Source organism: Lissotriton helveticus, chromosome 8, assembly GCF_964261635.1.
Source record: "Lissotriton helveticus chromosome 8, aLisHel1.1, whole genome shotgun sequence".
NCBI classification, from domain to species: domain Eukaryota; kingdom Metazoa; phylum Chordata; class Amphibia; order Caudata; family Salamandridae; genus Lissotriton; species Lissotriton helveticus.
The window spans coordinates 168,292,477-168,313,386 of NC_136069.1; the positions used below are offsets into that span (position 1 = coordinate 168,292,477).

The 20,910-nt window shown below is 48.3% G+C and overlaps 1 protein-coding gene across 8 annotated transcripts in view; it reads left to right on the forward strand.

Annotated features, from left to right (window-relative positions):
- LCA5L (lebercilin LCA5 like) overlaps positions 1-20,910 on the forward strand; it is a 976,100-nt gene that overhangs the window by 390,294 nt on the left and 564,896 nt on the right. For all 8 annotated transcript variants that reach the window (XR_013599756.1, XR_013599757.1, XR_013599755.1 and 5 more), the window contains one exon: positions 6,274-6,411. Coding sequence is in view for 5 of the 8 variants with exons in the window: in XM_078656826.1 (XP_078512952.1) it covers positions 6,274-6,411 (138 nt within the window). In the remaining 3 variants the exon portion in view is untranslated. The remainder of the gene's footprint in view (positions 1-6,273; positions 6,412-20,910) is intronic.

A 20,910-nucleotide genomic window follows, 5' to 3' on the forward strand; every position in this document is an offset into this window, starting at 1 on the left:
AACTTTTTGTTGTTGACCACTACTTGAGCCAAGGACTCACTATACAATAGCCATACCCACCCAATGAATTCAGACCCAAAACCCTGCTTTTCAGGACCGCAAAGAGATAAGCCCATTCAATGGTATCAAATGCCATTGTGGCATCTAGAGACACCACCACCGCCGCTTCTTGGATCGTGTCGATTCTGCCCATCACTCCATAAAGATGCCGTAGGTTTAGGGCTGTATTTCAGTGAGGCATTAAAGCCTGACTGATCAGGGTGAACTAACTTGCTAAGAACCGAGGTCAATCAGGTTGCCAACAGTTTGGCCAGGGTCTTGGGTTCTGCGTTTAGCAGTGAGATAGGTCTATATAATGAGCACCTGACCCTTGGCTTCCCTTCTTTGTAGATAGTCACTAGGGTGGTTATCCGCTGATCATAAGGAAGGCTCGCCCCTCCCTACTCTCCTCGAACATCGCTCGCAAGTGTGGAGCAATGGGGTCAGGCTTTAGCTTATAGAGTTCGATCGGCAAACCGTTTGGGCCCAGTGCCGTATCGGATTGAAGGTTTCTTATCGCCTGCGTGACATCATTGTTCATAAAAGCACCGTCTAAAGATACCCATTCTTCGACTGACAGGACAGGAAGCTGTATGTCTGCGAGCAGTGCTTCCGAGTCCGTTTCCTGCAAGTCAGTACACTCGGTGGTAGTGGTCGGCGAACTCATTTGCAATCGCCTGCGGATCTGTTAAGAATTCCCCCTGCTCGTCTACAAGCTCTTGAACCAGACAGCTAGCTAATTCTCTTCTGTCAAGCCAGACAAGTAGCTTGCCTGCTTTATCATCTAAGTCGTAGACTCTGCCCTCCTTTTCTCTGCCTAGAGTTTTGGCCATGTCTGTGGCTCTGGCCGTATATTCCTCCCTCTTGAGTTTAAGTTCATGCTGTTTGGCCTCTGTGGCTTCCTCTTCCCACTCTACCTCCAGCCGGAGGATGTTTGCTTCCACTTGGATCAGGAATAAAGTTTCTTTCCGAACATCTGCTATGAGTGAAAGGGCCTGACCCCTTAGTACTGTCTTAAAGGCTTCTCAGAGAGTTTGGGCCGATGTAACCGATCCTGTATTTTCCGAGTAGTATTGATCTATGGCCCGGAGGAGAGCCCCTCTACTGCCGTATTTCGCAGATACAAAGGGGTAATGGGCGCAGTCTTGCCCACCCGTTTTTCATTGAAGACTAATTCCGCCCAGATGGGGGAATGATTCGAGATACCCATCGCTAAATGATATACCTCTCTGACACAGCTAATTTGGGGAGCCGGCACCAGAAGGTAGTCGATACGGGAGAGACTGTTGTGTGCTCCGCAGTGGAAAGTGTATTGGCAAGTGGTGGGGTGAAATGCCGCCCAGACATCCGACAGGCCCAGCGCTTCCATAAACTCTGGGAGCCATCTTTGCGAGGAACCGGGGGATAGCGGTCTGGCGTGCCCAACACCACTGAATTAAAGTCTCCCCCCGCTTTGAGATGACCGTCCGGAATTTACAGAAGTATTGCCCCTAAGTCCTTATAGGTACGGCTCTCTAGGCCTGGTGGGACGTATATAGTCATCAGCGATAGCGTCCTGCCCTCCCACTGCCCGTATATAGCTGGGTACCTGCCCAAGGCGTCCGTCCATGTGTGTTGTATTGAGAGTGGGAAAGGCTTTTTGAGCATGATTACCACCCCTCTGGAGCCAGAATTAAACCCTCAGTGTGCCATCATCTTGTACCCCACCTGTTCATGGCCTGGCAAGAATTACCCACAAGATGTGTCTCCTGAAGGAATACTATGTTCAGGGAATGCCTCTTAATATGTTGCAAGACAGTACAACGCTTCACTTTATCCCCCAGACCGTTGACATTCCAGCGTAGAAGCCTGAGTCCCTTAACCTAGTGTGTGGGCTGTTGCATACCTGTGGACAAGCGATTCCCTGTACCTGTCTATTAAGAGTCAGTGCCTTCTTCTTTGAACATTGAACAACCACACCCCCCCCAACTACCCCTCCCAACCGGAAATCCCCCTCCCTGCTTCCCTGCAGTTTAAGCCTCGAACTGCCCAGCAAACAAACTAGGCAGAGTGCCTGTCGCCCATGCATTTACCTAAAGGAACTAAACTGTGGGAGTAAAGGCTCCAGCACCTCGATCCCCGGTAATCAAGTGTTCATGCCCTCCCTGTGGGGGGACATCTTAGATAAAGGACACTAGTGGATAACCTGTACAGCGGCGGAGCGCCCGCACGGGAAGATCACCTCCCTCCCACCTATGATATACATACAATTGAATTAAACAAGCCCAGCAAGAGACCCCCACCTCCCAGAAGTAAATGATTGTTAAACCTAGTCCTGGACATCATTCATCTGGCGTTATGCTCCTTTGCATCTCTCCAGCCTTCCAGCCAGTTCGCCGCCTCCTCAGGGCGTTCAAAAAACCATGCCTTCCCCTCCGCCTCCACCCTCAGCTTGGCGGGGAAAAGCATGGTGTATTTTACCCCTCTGTCGCGTAGCTCCCTTGTCACCTCACGAAATGACCTCCGTTGTTCTGCACTCGCAGGGTGACGTCAGGAAAGAGGGAGATTTCTGCATTCTGATAGCAAAGAGGTGGGGCCACCCTGGCGGTATGAAGTATGATGTCTCTGTCTCTAAAGTTAAGTAGTCTGGCCAGGATGGGGCGAGGCGGAGCTCCTGGTCGCTGCCGACTCCCCGACAGTCTACGTGCCCTATCCACCACAAAGAACTTTGAAAAGCCTTTGGGCTGCAAATGGTTGAGAATGAGGTCCTCTACAAAGAGGTCAGCCGCCCGCCCCTCCAACTTTTCGGGCACTCCAATTATGCAGACATTGTTCCCTCTGGAGCGACCTTCGTAGTCGTAAAGCTTATCCTCTGCGTACTTCTGAAACTCCTGGAACTCCTTGACGTCCTGCTGCAATTGTACGGTGTCACCTTGGAGGCTGGAAGTGACAATCTCCATTTGCTTTACCTTTTCGCTAATCTTGATCATGTCCACCCTGAATAGGGTTACTCAGTAGAAATTGTGTCCATATGCTGTTCAAGAGAAGTACACACTCCGGATATTGCTTCCAGCACATCTTGTAGGGTCAGTTTGGTGTGTTCAGAGACAGCCACCACACCGCCCTTTGGGTGGGATCACGGGGACTATAGTATTTGGCATGGTGTGCTTGTCCAATCAGCTCTGTTGGGTCGCCTTTGAGCCCTTGAGCCCGACATGGCCGCTGTTTGTTATCTTTGATCAGTCCCCACCCCAAGCTCCCCACCTCTGAAAGCAGAGCCACAAGTGTGAGGTGCCGCCCAAGAGGCCGGAGAGCACAGCCCAGCCAGTCTCCGGTACTTCCTTCAGCACTTCCGGGGTCCCAGCGTTTCACAATCGGGCCTCAGCTGGCCTTAGACCACCAGTCCCACCAACCGCAAGGCTTCGCGTCCGGAGGGTAAGTCGTCCGCCCATGCTGCCAGGCTGGAAGTCGGGACGGCGGCCCACAAGTCTTGGAAAGTTATACAGCGGTGGGCGGGGGAGCTGCCAGGCGGGGGGACATGCGGTCTTCAACTTTGTCCGGTCTGCAACGGTTGGCCAGTTCCCCGTATCCCAGTAGGTGACCAGGCTCCAACCCCAGAGTGCTGCCCCGCTCCACCTGTATCGTGCTGCACAGCTAGGCTCCAGATACGGCGGTCCTGTATTTCCCCACTCTTACCACCTCTGTGACAGGTAGGGGGGCTTCCAGGATAGTCCTGGGGCGATCTGCAGTCAATCACAAAGAGTCACGAGCTGTGCCGGTCCGGCCCATCCGCTCTCATCATGCGTGTGGTGTCTGCCCCCAGTCATATCCGCATCCACCTTCACCGTGAGCCTCAGAGAGGATTGTGGCGCTTCAGCACAACAGAACTTGGGCGCCGCGCCTCTGCACTCCAGATTACTTACAGTGGGGCCCGGAGCTCCCAGGGGAAGCCGCTCTCACCCTCCATGTGTTCAGCTCGGGTCAGACCGCAGATGAGCCCAGCAGCGGGCGGCTGTCCGTGCCCTTATCGTTGATGCGTTAGCCAAGCCTGGCCCTTTCAGCTTTGCGTTGCGGACTTAGAGCCAGTTCGGCAGCACAGGCCTCCAGCCACGGCCTTGTGTGCTTTAGATGTGGGTGCCGCCGTGCCGCCCCCAGCGTCACGCCAGGCCCTGGTTCCAAACGCTCACCAGGCCCCGCGGCGATGCAGTCCGCACCACGCCTCATGGGGTCCCAGACCCCGAATCCTGTCATTGATGGCTAGGTGAAGATTTCTGATGCACCCCCCTCCCCCAGCATGCAGGAGGTGAATAGATGTAGCACATTTTTGGGGGAAAATCAAGGCTTTAACAGAGCTCCCTCACATCGCGGCCATCACGCTACGTGGCAAACTTCTTAAATATTAATAAGTAGGTCACATACAAAATGTCCTGGTGTTAGTACAACTACTATTCTATTTTCAGACCAAGAAACAATATTCATGATGAAGTCAAAAGACTATCAGGTTCAATTTGCCCAAAATAGTATTTGTGAACTATTTTATTGTATACAGTTGGAGATTAACTTCTTAAATAATAATAAGCAGGTCACATGCAAAATTGTTGTAGTAAGGATGTTTACAGTTCTATGGCTGCGTCAAGTTGTTTCCCTGGGGCTATAAATGGGTTGGGGATAATTTTGCGTAATGAAGACTTGATAATTCCACCCTAAACATAAGAGTGTGAGAGATGAATATTTACATACCTATTTTTCTTATTGTGCAGGCCTTTCCTTCTTGTTTTCAATCAGTAGGATCTTCAGGTGAATCAAGCCTCCGCATGCCATCTATTATTAGACAAGATATATGGGATAAAGTACCCATTGCTGTAAATGTAGATACGAATAATGCAGGTTACCAGATGGGAACTAGGCTATATGCCTATTTCCTACATAACATCAAGAACTCCAAAATGACTTGCAAGATCCTTTTAATTTATTACATAGGGTATCTTATTCCTTGTAATACATGGACACACCATTGCTCTTCTCACGAAAACAAAATCCTTTTGTCTTATTCCTTCATTTGAAAGAGATGAAAAGTTTCCTTCAACTAAGAGGTTCTCGGGGGCGGGTGGGAAGAGAATATTTAATTTGTGGGAATAAGTTTATACTTTTGGTAAATTGTATAGTTCCTTGAGGCATGCACGATTTTGTGCTTAGTTTGAATTGGCCGTCTTTATGGTGTAGCTTGCCTTTTGTGTATTTAACGGCAACTGGTGAACGGCAACGGTGAACTAAAACATGCAATAATGGCTGCACCAAAATGTGTTCCCCCATCTATAGTAAGAGACATAAAACATGGTTGGTACTGGGCATACATCCAGAATTTGACCTGATAATGGCACCTGGTTGATACATTATTTCGAATACCTTGAATGGATTATTAGGAAGAGATCAGTAAGTGTTTGTGCATAGGATAATTCATATATCAATTGCATAATTAGTACAAAAAGGATTGTCAGCTTTTCTGATTGGACAGGTATAAGAATAATGACCTATCAATAGACAATATGAGAGGATTGAGGAGTACCCAATTATATATCTCAAATACTGGATATAATAAAGTTAGGTTTGTCCACAATTTAGTATGTTTTCAGAAACACAATGTAAAATTCATTCATACACCAATTGCATATTTATCACAAAAAGGATGGTCAGCTTTTCTGATTGGACTGGCAAAATAATAATGACCTCACAATGGTGGATATGAGAGCATTGATGAGTACCTTAAGATATTTCTCAAAAACTGGATATAATACAAAGTTAGGTTTGTCCTGGTGTAGCGAGCTGACGCCGTGATTTTACTTTTACTTAAGAAATGCAGAGCATGTGGACTGAATGGCTGTGTTCAACACCTCAACCGGATTACTGCTCTTCTCCTGTTGCCTGCAGGTATACAGATGTGATTGTATCAGTTGTCTACTGTCAACACCACAATAAAAACATTAAAAAAAAAAAAGAAATGCAGAGCAGCTTGTGTTGTACAGAACATTCTTGTCACAAGGGGCTATAAAGGTCCACCATTATGGTAGTACATATGACAACAGGCGAATTACTTTTAACGTTATTGATTACTGTAAAAAAGGAAATGAACCTTTTGAATTTATAATGTACAGATCCTGTTTTTCCATTTCCTACCCCCTATATTTACTTATTTGAGAGGCTCCCCTTTGTTGAAATGTATTCACAGAGCAATTACATTTCAGTATATCTCCACAGGGATTAGAAAGACATCTGAAACTGAACACTGCTTGCTTCACTCGCCAGCTGGCTGCAGAAAACAGAAAGACGATGGAGGCTCGGGAGGTTACCAAGAAATTGCAGTTGGATATTGCAGTGCTACAACAAAAACTGAAGGTACAGACGGAGTGTTTTGTTCTAGTGCTAGTTCAATTATGAATAGTTCCTATTTTTAATGTTGCAATTACATTTCTTTCATTTGAAAAATACGAATAGATATGATTGAGCAGCCAATTTCTTACAATTGGACACTTTAGATTTATGGTAATAAGAATTCTGTGTCAGCGATCGCTACTATATATCAAAAAATAGTATGCTTTCAAGCTTGCAGCTGAATTGTACTGTGTAATACATACAAATAATTTACACAAGCTTTAAAAAGTCTATACAAATATGAAATGCGTAGTCTTCTCTATACAGCTGTAAAGTGCAAAAAGATTGTTTTTACGATATAGGGCATACAGAGCAAAACGCCCTTATGATGGTAAATTTCCAACAAGGTATGATACATATATCCATAGTAATGTTTCCTATGTAAACAACTTACTGGATTCGTACAGGTCTTAAAAAAACTAACAGCAGATTACAGCAGTTGAATATTAAAATTTATAAACACATCTCCACTTTTACATTTTGGGTCCCGCAACTCGATAGCTACTTATTGATTACATTTTGTGCTTGCCTTCCTGGTGCTACTGCTAAACTTCGCTGTGGCAAATTCTACTATTTCATACTCTGTTTTCACTAAGCATTAGAACTTCTTTAAATGACTACATGTTAAATCTCTACAATAATTGTTTCAACCAGTATCTTCTCTGTGTCAAACAAAGTGCACACAGTGTAAATAAATGGTCATTATTTTCAGTAAAGGTATTTGTGCAACTACTGTTGGTTGAATTGAAGTCTGTTTAGTGTCACATTAGGAGTTGCCCCATAATTGCCAGTCAGCGGTAACAGTGTAATTATGCATTTCTGAGGATGTGGTATTTCACCATAATTATGGATTTTCTGCAATTGCCAGATAATTTGCAGCGTTGTTTGCAGAATCCAGCAAAAATGCGGGTTCCAAGTTAAATAGCTCAAAATAATACTACTAGAAAATGTGTGCCTTATAACGCTGCATAAGTTGCCTTTTCTAGCTCCTTAATTTCAAAGGAGTTAAAGGACAGGAACAACCCTGTATTCCATGCTGGAACAGGGCTTTTAATGTAAAGTGAGTCAGTTTTCCCAGAGGATTCATTTAAAATATTTTATCCATTAGTTACCGTGACATCAATAAATATATTAATCAAAGAAAATAAAAAATAAAGGCCTGAGAGATGTACATCTGAGGAAATTAATTAAATGTGTTCTTGGGTATTGGGTGAACCACAAGGTAGAAAATCAAAACAAAGATGATGACGATTGTTATGTACAAGAACATAAGTAGTGAACAAACAACGCCGTACCAGTGTGAGAAAAGGGTGACGTGTAGTAATCGTAAATATACTATAAAGGGAACTTCTTGTTTTTTCAAATAACAGCTGTTACCAAAGTACAGTTATCCATTTAGGCCCTGTAATCTGACGGTCTTGAAGTAGCATTGATGTTTCAAACACTAGGGTCTCATTTGTAACTGGATTATTAGACAAATCTACTGATCTTCCCTTTTCAGGAAAAAAAGCATAAAAACAGGTCAATTGTAATCCAGAACTTTCTGTTTAACACAAACACCCTCTGTCAGTGTGTATGTTTAATGCACTTAGAGGTGACCAAGCATATACTGGCTATTATTGTCCCAGCACCATAGACATGAGTGTAAAGGAGGATCTATCACATAGGCTAAAAGAGTCGAAACACTCTGCAGTAGTCCAAAATCATACTGGCTATATTGTGCTTGTATGATGTAAATGTCCATGCAAAGAGGATTGGAAACTTATTGGCATATGGTGAAGCATAACATCTTGTTTGGAGATTTTATCAGATCACAGTACATAATGTAACAGCACAAAACATGTATACCTATTTTGCCAGAAATGAGGTAAACCCAGACACAAAAGAAAAAGCTTACCAATAATGGCTAGACATTAATTTAATTTTAGAGACAAAAGAGAACATCACATCAAACACTGTCTAAAAAAGGGTGTATTGGAATAATGAGAACGATGTAACATTTCTGAAACTGTGTGTAAATATTAACATCTATCCTATTTAGAAAACATTACATCAAAAGAGTCTTTGAGCAAGTGGAATGAAATGGCTATGCTGAATCGTGGAAAATTCAGTCAGGCTAAGTCTGAAAACCTATAAATGATTATAAGGAGCGGACTCTTAGTTTGAGCTGCAGCATTGAAGTTAAAAGGGGCAACAGAAGCATTGAAATTGAAGACAAAGGCTCAACACAATCTGCAGTGACTAAATAGTCAAAACGATCTCTCCACAATGAGATCCAAGGTAACACCGTGCATCCAAGATGGCAGCTGCATTGTCATGCACATCTGGAGTATGTAATCATAGGTATTCAGACAAAGCAAATTGAATGTTTTTAATTCAAAGAATACAATTGAAAAATATGATATAAATATAAAGCAAGAGATTGCTTCTGAAAAAAGAAATCGATTTTTTTATAGAAATAGAAGAAGAAACGGAGTGCTTCTTCATTACATTAAGAATTATAATGTTGATACTGTGTGTGGTTATATCATGGTTGAAGTTACATGTTCAGGACATCATTTGGGATATCAATATCGTGTAAATGTACTGAGGTTTATTAGTCCAAATAAAACCCAATTTTATTGTAATATATCATTTTAAAGAGTCCCTATCTCAACGAATCATACTTGAAAGTGCAACATGTTTAAAATTACATAACATAACTGACATGTTGACAACTATGATCCATACGCTTCATAGCAAACACATTCAGAATAGAACAAATACTGTGTTGATTCAGATATAATATGGTGATGAAGTTTACATATCTTGTAAGATTGATATTCATATGTCATAGAATCTGTAATATTTAAAACAAAATATTGGTATACAATGTAATCCACTTTACAACTTCATGCGACATTAAAAGTAAACATTTGTGCAGCTATGTCTGGCCTATTCAATTAGTGTGGATATAGCCATTCTTAAATGATTCAAAAAATATTGCGTAAAGTTTGGTCACACTTGTGTACATGGGATTTCCGGCAAAATCAGTGCCTCTGTTCTGAAATGCCATGTATACCTCAGGAAATCTTGATTTAATTCTACAGTCAAGGTTTTGACATACACATTCATTTATTTTAGAAAGAGGTCAACACTATAATCCATTTGTAGTCTCTAAAATACTAGGAGAATCTAAGGAAATTATCCTTCTCTGTTTTGCATGAAGCATAGTTATATTGTATAGCATATTGTAAGCTCCAACAAGTGCTAAAGTGTCTGATCTGGAAATCACGCAACAAGTGTTCATATTCAAATATTTCAAGAAGTCATAGTAGATGTAAGAGTGAAGATTACGCTTTAGAGCTTTAAGTCCACGAGTGATTGTCTTTCAGAGGCTTCATTAAGTCCTTCCATGATAGTATTCAAGTTGTAATTTCAACGTGTTTTTTGTTATTCCAGAGTTCAAAAATATTGTCTCCTCTTGCTTGTGGTAATACCTCTTCAGCAGTTGCAGTGCAGAGCTTCTGCTATGTGATCCTTAATCAAAATATGATACTCTGGGAAGGATTTTTCAACCTTATGTTTCATTATTTTAGTTTTGATTTTCTGTTTTGCATGTCCCACACATGGAAGGATACTTAGACACAGGATAGCATAGGTAACATCCGTCGCGCACTCCAGCGATGCCATCTATGCCAGACTGATCGGTATCTCCTGGTCTTGCCATCAGCCCATGCCTTGGAGAGCAGATTCTCTGCTTTTCCCGAAAGGCCTGGGAGCGTCCAACGACACCGGAGATCCTCCAAGCCATCAACCTCAGCGATCCCTCCTGGACCAACTGGTGGGGAACCCCGTCCGGACTTAGCAGAAAGTGAGGAGAGTGGGGGAGTAGGATTGGAAAATCCCAAGAAAGTTCCAGAAGAACGGGGGAAACGCATACCCCCTCTCGCCTGACCAATCCTGGAGGAAAGCGTCCGTTGCCTCCGCCAACGGATCCGGGCGCCAACTGAAGTACCTCGGAAGCTGATGATCCAGGCGTGACGCAAACAGGTCCACTGTGAAGGGACCCCACCTGGCCGCCAGAAAAGAGAAGACCTGAGGGTCCAGCTTCCAAACGCTGGCATCCAGAAGGTGCCGGGAGTGCCAATCTGCCACTTCGTTCTGCTGACCCGGCAGATACTCCGCCGTGACCGACACCTGATGGTCCAGGCAAAAGTGCCAAAACTCCCTTGCAAGGTCCTCTAGCATTTTGGATCTGGTCCCTCCCAGATGGTTGATATATCGGACCGCCGACACGTTGTCCATCCGTGGAAGGACACACAATTGCACTCTGTCCTTCGTCCAACACTGGACCGCAATGGAACCCTCTAGCAACTCCAAGCACTTGATATGTAACGACTGCTCGTGGGCGGACCAGGCGCCACCTGTGGAAAAATCTCCGCACCTGGCCCCCCAACCAGACCGACTAGCGTCTGACTCGATAACTATGCCCGGGGCTGATCCAAAAATCGCACGGCCATTCCAGGTTTGCATGTGTGTCAGCCACCACTGCATCTCGTCCTTCACTTCCTCCGACAGAGGAATCAGCTGAGAGTACGTCAGGTCTTTCCTTAGGTGATATGTCTTCAGACGCTGCATTGCCCGATAATGAAGAGGGCCTGGGAATATGGCCTCAATCGAAGATGACAGAAGACCCACCAAACACGCCAAGAGGCGCAGAGATGTGAGCAGCTTCGCCAGGGTCTGGCGTAGCTCGTGTCTGATCTTCGCCATCTTCCTGGCGGGAAGACTCAAAGTGAAAGACACCGAGTCTATGTTGAACCCCAAAAAGGTGGCACACTTGACGGGAACTAGAAGGGACTTCTACTCGTTGATAACGAAGCCCAGTCCCTGAAGTAGGTCGACTGCCACCTGCAGTTGGGACACTAGCCACTTTGGACACTGGTCCATGAACAGCATGTCGTCCAGGTACACAATCATTCTGATACCCCGTGCCTGCAAGGCCTCAACCGCTGGACGCAGCACCTTTGTAAAGCACCACGGCGCCGAGGAGAGCCCGAAGGGCAGCGTGGTGAATTCGTAAACTTGACCGTCCCACTTGAACTGGAGGAAACGACGGTGAGGAGGGAAAATCGGAACCGCCAAGTAGGCGTCTTTTAAGTCGAGCCTAACCATCTAATCGGACGCAACACATCCCTCAAGAGGTGAATCCCCTCCATTTTGAAATGGCGGTACACCAGCCACTCGTTGAACTCCCTCAAATTGATGACCGGACATCGGCCCCCGTCAACCTTGTCGACCAAAAAGAGGTTGCTGAGGAAACCCCGGGGATGCTCGCGCGCGCAACAGATCGCCCCTTTGTGGAGGAGGGCGGAAACTCTTCACGCACCAAGTCTGCATCTCGCTCCGAGAAAGTAATGGGGCGGGGACGATGCAGCTGACACGGACGACCATGGAACTCCAGCTGGAAGCCCTGGACCGTCTGCAACACCCAAGCATCACTTGTAAGGGAAACCCATGCTGGGAAAAACTGCGCCAAGCGCCCCCTACCCGCAAACTCGCTGAGGGTAGCACACTCACCTCTTCCAGCACCCTGTTGCTGGCCTCTTTGGCCCCCACAGCCAAGGAATCTCTGTCCCCTCGTCGGGTAGAAATTGTTGAATCGGGCGTTGTCTTGAAACTGACCGCGGCCGGAGCCTTGCCCCCAATCGGAGCTGTTGCCACGACCGAACGAGCGCCCCCTGACACGTCCGGTCCTCTCAAAAACCCGAGGGGCAAAAACTTTCTTTATATTGGACTGTGCTCTGTCCAGAGAAGTAAATGTGGCCACAAATTTGCCGAGCTCCTTAATGAAAGGGTCCCCGAACAGTCCCCCTTGCACCACTGCGCCAGCCTCAGAAGAGGCGAGGTCACCGAACTTAGGGTCGATCCTAATCAATAGCGACCTCCTTCTCTCAGTAGAGAGGGCGCAATTCGCATTGCCAATAAAAACAATGGACCGTTGCGCCCAATTGGAAAGGACCTCCGGGGATATAAGATCGCCCGAGACCTGGTCCTCTTCGGCCATGTCCAGAATCTTGGTCATGGGACCCACCGCATCTATCAGCTTGTCCTGGCAAGTACGTCAGGACCTATCTATACCCTTCCTAGGGTCCCTGACAAATTTACCCAAAAACGTTGCCATCTTCGGGTCAATATCTGGGGTCATCGCCACATTACCGTCTGAGGTGGGGCGAGGACACTCCGCTCTAAGGCAGTTGCGGGCGTCCTTATCCACGGGTTTTCATAAACGGTTCGCCACATATTGGGCCACCTTCTCCCCGGGAACCCAGTCCGAAGACCGGGGAGGACAATATCGTCTGGGTCCTGCATGTCCGAAGGACCTGCGGAGGAGGCAGCTTGGGACGGAAGCCACGACCTAGAGGAGCAGGCCTCCTCGTCCGTATCCGGAGAATCCCCATCCTCCTGTGGCTCCGGGGACATAGTGCACGGGGTCGGGGTGGAACCTCCGTCGGGGGCACAGGGATGGGCTGGGACCCCTCGTGCGCCATAAAGGCGCTTTTAACCCTAGCAAAAGCCTCAGAGTCAACCCCTTCAGTATAAGGCTTCTTATTAGGCGGGGGGAGGGTGAAGGCGTGGGGCCAGGGCAGGCGCGGGAATAAGGGCCACAAGTTTCGCGTATGCCCCATCCATCCGCATCGTGAGGCGCTGCTCTAGGGGAATTATGGCCTGATCAACTGCCCTATAAATGGAGTCTTCCACCGCTTGGTAAAAATCGTCATCGAAAGAGGCCTAATTCAGAGGGTCTTCCTCTGGGTACTGGCTTGGTCCCCCTGCATCATGAGGTAAGTTAGGGTCTGCAGGGTATCAGAGATATGGCACAGCAATTAAACAAGGACCCTCACAGGTACTAATTTCAAGCTGGGAGGGAGCCCAGATAATGTGGGGGCAGGAAATGCACACAATTTAAGGGGGGCTAGCCCTGGGGACGCTGCAACCCTCCAATTTACAGGGCACCACCCGGTAAAGTGTCCCACCGCACCAACAGACTGGTGCTGATTTCGACCCCTCAGGGTGTACAGAAGTTGAAATACAACCCACACAGGGCGTTCAAGTCAGGGGGAAAAAAACCTAATTTTGCGACCCCAAAGGGTGTCTGACCGGGTGGCAAGGGACCAGACAAGCCGCCTGTGGCAAACGCGCGAAAAAACGATTTGAACAAGCGTCCCTCCGTCGCGCTGGCCACAGAGGGAAAAGCTCGCCCCCTAGCGGTGGGAGGACCACACCGCGCTGTCACTGGGCACAATATCGCGCGAGGAGCGCTAAAAGCGTCCCGCGATAATCAGGGGACTCTGAAAATAAGGAAATATGTTAGCGCTAGCCAAAACACCAAACCGCTAACACCACAGCCCCCAAAATCCAGGAGAGAGAGCAAAAAAAACACTTAACTTGCTGCTGAGCAGCGAAGAAAGAGGAAGAGGAAACAGCAGTGTTGCATGATGGGAGCTGCCGGAGTGCTGACACTAACGAAGGACTAATGTTCAGATTTTTCTGTTTCCCAAGTGTTCATGGGAAATGTAGTTGTTTGTTGTTTTTTCTTGCTGCTGTGTGTAGTAATAAAGCGAAGGAAGAAGACATAATGCGAAGCCTCCGGTCCTGCCATAGAATTGATGGCGGTCGGAAACTCTGACCGCCACGGTCCCGACGGTCTGTATCCTACTGCCTGTCGTACCTCCCTGTAGTCCCAGAATGGTGGCGGGCACTGCCATATGAATTACAATATCCCTTTCTGCCGGTCGTTCTGCGGTGGTCGTTCTGCCACAAAACGGCAGTCGGAAACAGATTTGGGGGCCCATAGTGGGTGCCCTAACCTGGGCCAGGGACATAGGCACTGGGTTGCAACATATCCCTACACTATGTGGTAGGCACCGCATGGTGCCTGCCACGTAGTGCAGGGATATGCGTGGGGTATCTGTTTTGTCTTGCGGCGGGTGCTGCAGAGCGCAGCACCCGCCACAATACAAAACATGGGCAATACGACCGCCACGGTGGCGGTTGCATCGTATGTAGCCCTATAGTACTGCAGCCTTGTAAGCGGGCGGTCCCAAATAAGATACGATAACAGACGGACTTCAGTCCGTCCGCCATCGTAATGACCCCCAAAATTACAAAATCGATATTGAAAATTGCCTATCATTGGCAGGAGTTGACACTTATCTGGAATTAGTTATTTTTTGGCCTGATAAGTATGCTTTAACTGCTTATATGTTATATTTGTGCTGAGTTTTAAAGCAAAGAGAAGTTTTGCTAAATCTACTCCAGCGGCTGCAAGAATGTGCCAATTTTGAAGGGTGTTTTTTTTTTTTTATCCCATTGCTCAACGACTAACAGTAGTGACACATGCCGGTTTAAAATCCTTAATGTATTTGGTCTTTGAAGTGAATAGATTAGCACGCGTATGTATGTATGTATATATGTATATATGAAAGTATATAGCCCACTGAGGCATGATTTGGAGAGATAAATGAAAGTGATGTAAATGCCCACTAGGGCACAACTTTCGAAAATTGTATTTTGTACAAACATGCCGTTAAGGGCATTTTGAAACGGTATAGAAAGCTTGAAACTGAATGATTATCAATAGCAAAAACATTGCTTTAACATGTTAACTCCCATCGTTAAAAGATGGCAGCCAAAATAAAGTAAAACATCTTGCCATGTTTAGTCCTACCTTTATGGTGATGGTGGATCAGAGGTACTTATGTGCTACAATGATGAATGTAAACTGACCTGTGACCAAGAAGCTGTGCATCCAAACTCGTCAGGACACTTTATTAATTTTGCCTTGAATTAAATCACACGCTTGATGAAATTGGCACCCTGGCTGTCTTTTTCATATTTGAAAATATAGACTACTTTGTGGATTTATGGGGTCGCCACCCCGCCAGGGCCGCTGTTACAAGAGGCGAAGGAATCAGCATCAGAAGGGATATATATATATATATATATATATATATATATATATATATATATATATATATATATATATATCCAAAACACACGAGTTAGCCCTTATGAAAACGCCAACACCAAGAAAGTTGAATTCCATTCTTTAATGTGGACTGCAGGTATTACAAGCTCTCTCCTTCAGTGCATAAGTCGCCAAACATGTTTCGGGCAGCACTCTGCCCTTGATCACTGGCTGAAGCAAATGTCCCGACAGCTTACACACCTTATTTCAATACTCAAGACCCGCCCCAGTGGGCGTGTGGCGCTTTACCTTCTGGTCTTGGAAGTTCTTAATAAACCCAAGTGGGTGCTGTCATGTTCATATGCTGATAAAAAAGTCTTTTGCCCTAGTGGGTTACCTCCCGGGAAACGATGCAATCATCTGCAAATATCACGTTCCACATTAGCAGGCTTCCTTGTCTGTTTCTGCCCCCGATGTCGGGAGCAGCAGATCCGCATTCATGCGGCAGAGCGTTTTCGCGACGAGGCGCGCCGCTAGAAATCCAAAACACACGAGTTAGCCCTTATGAAAACGCCAACACCAAGAAAGTTGAATTCCATTCTTTAATGTGGACTGCAGGTATTACAAGCTTTTTTTGTATATATATATATATATATATATATATATATACATATATACAAAAAATAAGCAGAGAACTCTGGGTAGTTCCCAGGTTTAGGTGGAGCGCATCTCCTGTATAGACCACCCTACAACACCAGAGATACCCTGAAACTGCTCGCCTCAAATGTCTGTTTTTCTTGGAGATTTTCTAAGCATATGATTAGTACAATGCCATCCACTCCGAACTAGAAAAGGACAAAGCCTTTAGGCATAGGCTTAGCACAGTGCCATCCACGCTGTCTGGACAAAGCTAAACCTCTCTGGAGAGTTGTAATGACAGCAAAACACGTGTCATGGGTTGCTTTTATTCATTCCAGTTTTGCTTGGAAGGTATTTTACCAATCCCAAGCTGTAATACTGTACCTGGAGTGGTAAAAGGCTTTTGTCATTTACTAGCCTGTAGAATAAGACTTTTTACTTTGGTCATTGGTGATTAGAGTAGTGGTTTAAAAGAGACAGGACTATCTACTGACCAGTGTCTCTTATGTAATAAGTGAGTGTAGTAGTTAAGGTTACAGTGAACTCTGTGCTATACTTCTCTCACCTGTGTAGTCTTTTTAAACAATTTAAATAGTATTTTATGAAGTAAATCAGTAGCGGCTGGTGAACTTTGACAGTGGTGTGGCAAACATATATCACTGTATATTATCAAAGAAGTGAGCGCGGAGCAAGTCTGACTCCCGGTGGGAATTGGCAGGGAGTTCGAACACTGAAAACATTTTGTTTAAATGGTTATGATATGTTAGGTTGTATTTATAGCGCGCCTATCACCGGAAGATCTCTAAGCGCTATAACATAAATCAGAGGTCCAGAATCCCTACATGCAACTAACCACAACCGACAACAGAGTGACCTTTTCCAAACTCCTCTGTAAACAGAAGTGTATCTGAAAGAAACACGTCAGTGTTGGATTCCTTACCTTAGAATATCCCCGGGTGTCAGACTGGATCCGGAAAGTTTTCGTCAGCAGTACCCCTGCGCGTCGGTAGGCGTGGTCTGCGGCTCCTCGTCCGTCGTCGGCGTCGTGATAGCCGGGATGACGTCGTTGGAGTACTAAGACGCCGCCCTCGTTCACTATCTTTTTTGAGTCGATTCGACTTCTGGTGCCGGTAGGGATGCCTAGATTTAAACCGTGCGACACCTGTCACCGTCGGTGTCTCTACTGTCTCGGGGCCGACCACGACGACAAGTCGTGCCCCAACTGCCGTGCTTTGACCTCGAAAGCAGCGGGAGCGGTCCCGTAAGCTTCTCGAGCTCCGGCAGGCAGCTCCACGCCGCTCGAGGTCCCAGGTGGAGGAGGAAGTCGAGGGACCGGTCGTGGAGCCGCAGCCATCGACGCTCGTCGAGCCATCACCACTCGTCGGGCTCCAAGTCCTCTGGTAAGTCGAAGAGGAAGTCGAAGAGGCGACAGAGCTCTTCTGACTCCCCTCGTCGGTCGCACGCCTCGGCCGAGGGTACGGGACGGCACCACCCGCGCGGCTCCGCCGGAGCCGCAGGTCCCGCGTCTGGCCCCACACCCTCCGGTCCCTGGGTTTCACGCGACTCCGGGCGAGATTTGAGATTTCCTCATGGCCATGAGGACTCTCTTTCCGCCTTCGGGCCCCGCGGATCCGACTGGGGGTCCTAGCGTGCCCGTGGCTTAGGCCCTGGCGACTTCGGTCCTAAAGCCGCAGGACCCCTCGGGATCCAGGCCTGGATCCCGGTCAACACCAGTTGACCTCACGACTCCTCCGCTGGCGCCGACCCCTACGGTGCCACTCCCGGCGCTGTCCTCGGACGACGCCATCCACGGTTTCAGCCCCGGTCCGGCGTCGATGGGTGAGGCCTTCACCTACGACCCGGCTCCGTCCTTTATGCCTGTTTATCAGGACATGGATGAAGGGGAGGACTGGGAGGGGTCTGAGTACCCTCTGGCACAGCAGTGCCAGTTAAGGCAGGACTGGGCAGATGAGCTGGGGGAGGCCTGTGGTCTCGACACATCGCTTGACACTGGTTTCATCTCTCCTCCCTATCTGGCTATGGAGGAGGGTGCTACATATGGTGTGGTGTTGCGTAGGGCAGCCATGGCCGTGGCTCTTGAGCTCCCTGCTGCGGCCGTGAGGACTAATCTCCTCACTGAGGTGCTTCAACCGACAGTAACGAATTCCGTTGTGTGCACTGCATCACCAAATGCGATGCAGTGCGCACAACGAAATTTGTTTTATTTATTTATATGTTTACTTACCTGTTAAAGTCCGTAATCCATACATTACTACCCCCCACCCTGCACCTCCCCCTCCCCACGTCACCGCCCTGCAGTTACACCTGCTACCGGCCGTGGCTGCAACGGGGAGATCCGGCGCCACGCCTGGCTGAGGTCCGCCAATTTTTCGGGGGATGTCCAGATCACGCTCATGGACATGCCCTTCGATGGCCGTCGCCTTTTGGCGACAAAGCAGACAGTGCGCTTGAGCGTTTCAAGGACTCCAGGGCTACGGCCAAGTCCTTGGGCCTGTCGGGCCAGCGCCAGAAGACTTCTGCTATTCGCCCCTTTCGTGGGCAAGGAAGGGGGGCCCCACACGCTGCCACAGGCCGCAGAACCAACCTCAACGCGGTCGCGGACGTGGTAACCGCCATGGCGGTGCAAGAGGACAGGGGCCCGGTCAGTCCACATCCACTCCCGCAGCATCTACCTCAAAGCCTTCCCAGGGTTCGCCATCACCTCCATCACTTCGGACAGGTGGGTGCTGCTAATCATACGAAGGGGCTACTCCCTCCCCTTTGAGGCGACCTCTCCAGCCATGTCACCGCTGTACCACCGCATGTCGGGGGATCACTGGCAGCTTCTGCAGGAGGAAGTTACGACCCTCTTGGCCAAGGGGGCCATCGAGCGCAATCCTGGGCCAGAAGTAGGACATGGTTGCTTCTCCCACTACTTTCTTGTTCCCAAGAAGGGCAAAGGGGGCCTGCGCCCTATCTTGAATCTCCGGAGAGTCAAAGGCTTCCTCCGCAAGGAGAAGTTCAAGATGCTGACTTTAGCTCAGGTCCTGGCTGCCCTAGACCCTGGAGACTGGATGGTAGCATTGGACTTGCAGGACGCATATTTCCACATCCCCGCCCTGCCGGCCCACCGGCGCTACCTGCGGTTCACGGTAAGCCACAAGCACTTTCAGTTTACCGTGCTCCCCTTCGGCCTCACCAGTGACCCTCGGGTGTTCACGAAAGTGATGGCGTGGTCGCAGCTCATCTGCGCCGATCAGGGGTTCCAGTCTTCCACTATCTCGACGACTGGTTATTGAAGGCGGGCTTGCCCCAGACAGCCGTCTCCCACCTCCAGACTACGGCCGATCTCCTGCACTCGCTGGGGTTCTCCATCAATGTGCCAAAGTCACATCTGTGCCCCTCTCAGAAGCTCCTCTTCATCAGAGCGGTTCTGGACTCGGCGCAGTTTCGGGTTTATCCTCCCAAGCAGCGGGTTTGAGATATCCAGGCTCTGGTTCCGATCTTTCGGCCTTTATCCCTAGTCTCTGTCAAGATGACGCTGCAGCTCCTGGGGCTGATGGCCTCCGGCATCCTGCTGGTACATCACGCCAAGTTGCGGATGCGGGCTCTGAAGTAGGACCTGAAGTTCCACTGGGCACAGCATCAGGGCAACCTGTCCGACCACGTCCTGATCTCGGAGGGCACTGTAAGACAGTTGCAGTGGTGGCTCACGACCCGCGATTGGGTCAGTGGCAGATCCCTCTCCCTACCCCAACCGGAGCACAAAGTGGTGACGGATGCTTCCCTCCTGGGATGGGGGTGGGGGCCACATGGGAGAGGTGGAGATCAGAGGCCTCTGGCGGAGTCCCGGCTCCATATTAACCTTCTGGAGCTGCGGGTGACCTGACTTGCACTGAAGGCATTCCTTCCCTCTGTCCGGGGAAGTGTAGTGCAGGTGTTCACGGACAACACCACCACCATGTGGTACTGCAACAAACAGGGTGGGGTGGGGTCGTGGACCCTTTGTCAGGAGGCTCTGCGCCTCTGGACATGGCTGGAACACCAAGGGGTCACCCTGGTGGTTCAACACCTGGTAGGTTCCCTGAACACCAGGGCGGACGAACTCAGCCGCCAGTGCAGGATGGATGACGCATGGCGTCTGAACTCGGATGTGGCGCAAGGACTCTTTCAACAGTGGGGATAGCCTTGGTTAGATCTATTCGCCACCGAAGAGAACGCGCAATGTCATCATTTCTGAGCGGTGGAAATTCCAAGGCCGCATTCGCTCGGAGACGCTTTTCGTCGCGAGTGGAGTTGCGGAGTGTTGTATGCCTTTCCGCCGATACCACTTCTGCCCAGAGTGCTGAAGAAGATCAGGCGTGACCGGGCCCAAGTCATCTTTGTGGCTCCGGGCTGGGCACAAAAATACTGGTAACCCGAGCTACTCAGTATGTCAGTCGATCTCCCGATTCTTCTGCCTCTTCAGGAGGACCTTCTGTTGCAGCAACAGGGGACGGTCCTCCACCCGAACCTGTCCTGTCTCCACCTACATGCGTGGAGATTGAGCGGCGACAGTTGAGGCCATTTGACTGGCCTCCTGAAGTCTGTGATGTGATTCTGGCAGCCAGGCGTCCCTCCACAATAACGGTATACGTGTGCAGGTAGAACAAATTTGTGGCATGGTGCACAGCGAAGGCTGTGTTTACCCTTTCTGCCCCTCTTTCAGAGGTTCTCCTCTTTCTTCTTTCTCTTGCCCAGCAGGGCTCTGCTCTGGGCACTATCAAATGCTACCTCTCGGCCATTTCAGCCTTCTTAAGGCTTCCTGATCAGCCTTCTCTTTTCAAGTCCCCTAATGTTAATAGATTCTTGAAAGACATCACACACATGTT